This window comes from Merops nubicus, unplaced genomic scaffold, assembly GCF_000691845.1.
Source record: "Merops nubicus isolate BGI_N331 unplaced genomic scaffold, ASM69184v1 scaffold20727, whole genome shotgun sequence".
Lineage (NCBI taxonomy): Eukaryota > Metazoa > Chordata > Aves > Coraciiformes > Meropidae > Merops > Merops nubicus.
In genome coordinates, this window is record NW_008622546.1 from 78,093 (window position 1) to 81,400 (window position 3,308).

Here is a 3,308-nt window from a genome sequence, read left to right on the forward strand (position 1 = left end):
AGAAATTTAAAACTTCTTAGTTCTTATATTGTAAGCTGTAATATTACATGGTTACAATACTGGCATTAAGAATGAATGATTAACAAATTATTCAAAGATGAAGGCTGCAATATTGTTGTCTGCACAGAATGATAATAGTAAAAGTATTAGTCTCTTAGACATTAATGTTGAATTAGCAGTTATCACTTCAATATTACGAATATACATAAAAAATAGAATACAGAAGATCTTTAGTGAACGAAAGGAAACGAGACACAACTTGAGCTTCATTTCTATTCACTCCTTAGTAGAATTTCCTATAGAAACAAAACTATTTTACATCTTCATTGAAAGTTTTGTAATAAGAAGAAATTTTAAAAAAACTCATTACATTCATTAGTAATTGTAGTAATTTTGTATTATTGGGAGTTGTGACCCTGGGGGGGGAACTACATTTTGGCAATATGGAATACTACACATAATGATCAAAGAAAAACCATGACTTGCAGAGCCAGATTCAACAAAAGTGTAATAATTTCTACTGCAAGGGCTACTAGTGATCTCTGTTATTAAACTGTGTATTACACATTGCCCAGTGGGAGGCAGAGAGGCCAAGTCTGTTTACTTACGTATTTGGCATAATTGAAAACAAACAGGTGTTTGTTAGGATATCAGTATTCAAGGAGCACCACTGCAAAATAAGATTTTTCAAAGGGAATGACTCATGAGACATAATGGAAACAGTGGAGTATAGAGCTTAGCTAGCTATGCAACGACTGTCTAGGGAATTAATAATAGTGGAAATACCGTATGATGTAAACAGCAACCACAGAAATAAATTTCCTAGGGTAGAACTCAGTGTGATAATAGGAGCAACAGGGTAAACTTCAGAAAGGTTTTAGAGTGACCTCCATAAAATGAAAACAAAGACCCTCTCTTCCAAGAGAAGCTCCCTAACAGTGAAATTAATTAAATATTGGGATAATTTTCTAGGAAAAGTATTTCAGTCAAAGACTGATATTTCAGCCAAACAGGAGTAGTGCACTAAGAATGTACAAAAGGGAACACTGACTTAAAAAGCATTTCAACTTTGTTACTACAAGGATTTAACAAACCCCACTGTTTGAGAAAGGTGACACAGCACAAAATATTCTTGAAGCATCTGGAAGCAAATGCAGATTGAACTGGTAATTTCATTTCCAATTTAGAACACTTCACATATTTTGTCACTTCACTATGTATTTGTGGACTCCTGAGCTGAAAGTAGATCCTGTATTTATACTGTAAAAGCAGCAGCTCTAGGGATGATATTTATAGTCTTTGCTTTAAGAGAGTTACATGACTGTAGAAATGATCACTATAGCACTCTTTTGTCCTCATCCCTGCTTTTAATTAATAAAAGAAACTAATTATTTTAGTAGTCTGGATCAGCTTTAAAAGAGTAGAATTGCATTCTAGACTGAATACAATTTTCACAAAGAGAATATCTGATCATGTTAAATTGGACAACATAAAACAATTCCTTTCTGGAGGACTGCTAAGAACACATTGTAAATGCTGCTGTTCACTCTAACTCAGCAAACAGCAATTATTACTATTTCATTCAGCTAGAGGCTTCTTCTCTGACAGTTTCAGAATGGGCAACAGTGGTACCACCAATACAATCTAAAACACTTGTTTATATAGATTGAATCGGTTCCGCTTCTGATTCAGAATTTCAGAGGACACATTTCTACTCAAAAGTTTTGTACAGAAAACTGGCTGATGGCTGCACCTACCATTTCAGCTTGTCTCTGCTCTTTTCCTTTGGGCAGCTTTTTGTATTTCAAAATAGTCACTTCTAGACAATCTTTCTCCCTTTTTAAAAAAGACTTCATATCCATTTGCTTCCTGATGCCATCAAATGGTGGCATGATACAAGACTTTTTGGTTATTAAATCACAGGTGTGACATGACAAAAAAAAAGAAACAACTTCATCTTCTACACAAAACACAGAGTGCACAACAGTACTGGATTCCAAAAGAGTCACTGCTACCACAGAAACGTTGGCCATTTCTGTAGAACATTGCAATACAGGTAGTCTTTTTGTTCATTTGTTTTGAATAAAATACACTTTGAGAATAAAGGTGCAACTAAAACCACTGGATAATCTGTTGACACAACTTACATATGTTTATAAAGAGCACATTTACCTTACCAGTGGCTATTGGGCAAGTTTACATTTTTAGGGGGCTTGGTTCACATTAAGGTGCTTTTGTCACAAAACAAAACAAAACAAGAGCCATAACACTAGCTTACTTGTGGATGTGTATACTAGTGAACTGGGGGCACTGTACACGGGAGATCCCTCCTGGTTTGCCTGGCACAGCAGCACCCTGCCTACAAGAAAGAGAGAGAGAGTGGTATCTGGTTTTGGAACACTCAAACTAAACCTCAATTTTTATCTCAAAACAGGAATAAAGTCATAACCAGAGCAGTGCAGTGCAGCAGGGGCACTTTTTGTCCTTTGACTTCAAAGCAGAAAGCACCCCAATAAACACATATAATTTTACATTTGAAAAAGCAAATCACAGACGTCCCCCCAAAACACCAGCACCCTTGTTATCACCTGGGGAAGCTGGTGCTGGCTCAGAGCAGTGCCAGGGCTCAGCAGTCCCTCACCCAGCTCCTCACTCTCCCTCTCTACCCTGTCTCTGGAAGCAGAAGCTGCCTGGTTAGCTCTGCTGCCAAGGGAGCCATCAACCCACAGCACCCAGCCCCTAACTTCTCACCTCCCTAACCATGGCTGAAACCAGAGGCAACTCAAGAAAACAGAGTAGGTAAATCAGACTGCAAAGCACCCATATACTGGCATCAGACCAAGGGTGGTCTTGGTTATATCACTTAAATTAACACTGGTGCAAGTGATTACTGATACATGTAAAGAGTTCAGTACTTTTTCAAACAAGAAACACATAAACATAAGCTACTTTGTAGCATGTAAGCAGGATTAAGGAAAAAAAAAAAAGAAATTAAACCATTTTATTTAAAGGGGAAAAAAAGGAAAAGTAATAACCAAATCAATTTTAAGCAACATTTTTGCAATGCATGATCATGTTGAAGAAGTGTCAGAAGTTCAGGCTTCTTAAAGTAACCTAAATGAAATGCCTTACTATTTCAACATCTGTCTTAAAGTTGTATTTCAGCAGTCCCAGCTGAATGCAGACTGAACCTTGATTAGAAGTAAGAACAACTATATTTTCACATAGGGGAAAAAAAACCTCCTGCACTTCTGGAACACAGTCCGCCAGGAAGACTAGAATATGACACCTTTTTTTTTTTTCAGATA

General features: G+C 36.9%; 1 protein-coding gene across 1 annotated transcript in view; it reads right to left on the bottom strand.

The window, feature by feature from the left end:
* LOC103777288 (RNA binding protein fox-1 homolog 1-like) overlaps positions 1–2,361 on the bottom strand; it is a 61,951-nt gene extending 59,590 nt beyond the window's left edge. Inside the window, exon 1 of the mRNA XM_008944835.1 lies at positions 2,279–2,361. Coding sequence (XP_008943083.1) covers position 2,279 — 1 coding nt within the window. The 5' untranslated portion in view covers positions 2,280–2,361. The remainder of the gene's footprint in view (positions 1–2,278) is intronic.
* Between the last annotated feature and the right edge of the window lie 947 nt (positions 2,362–3,308).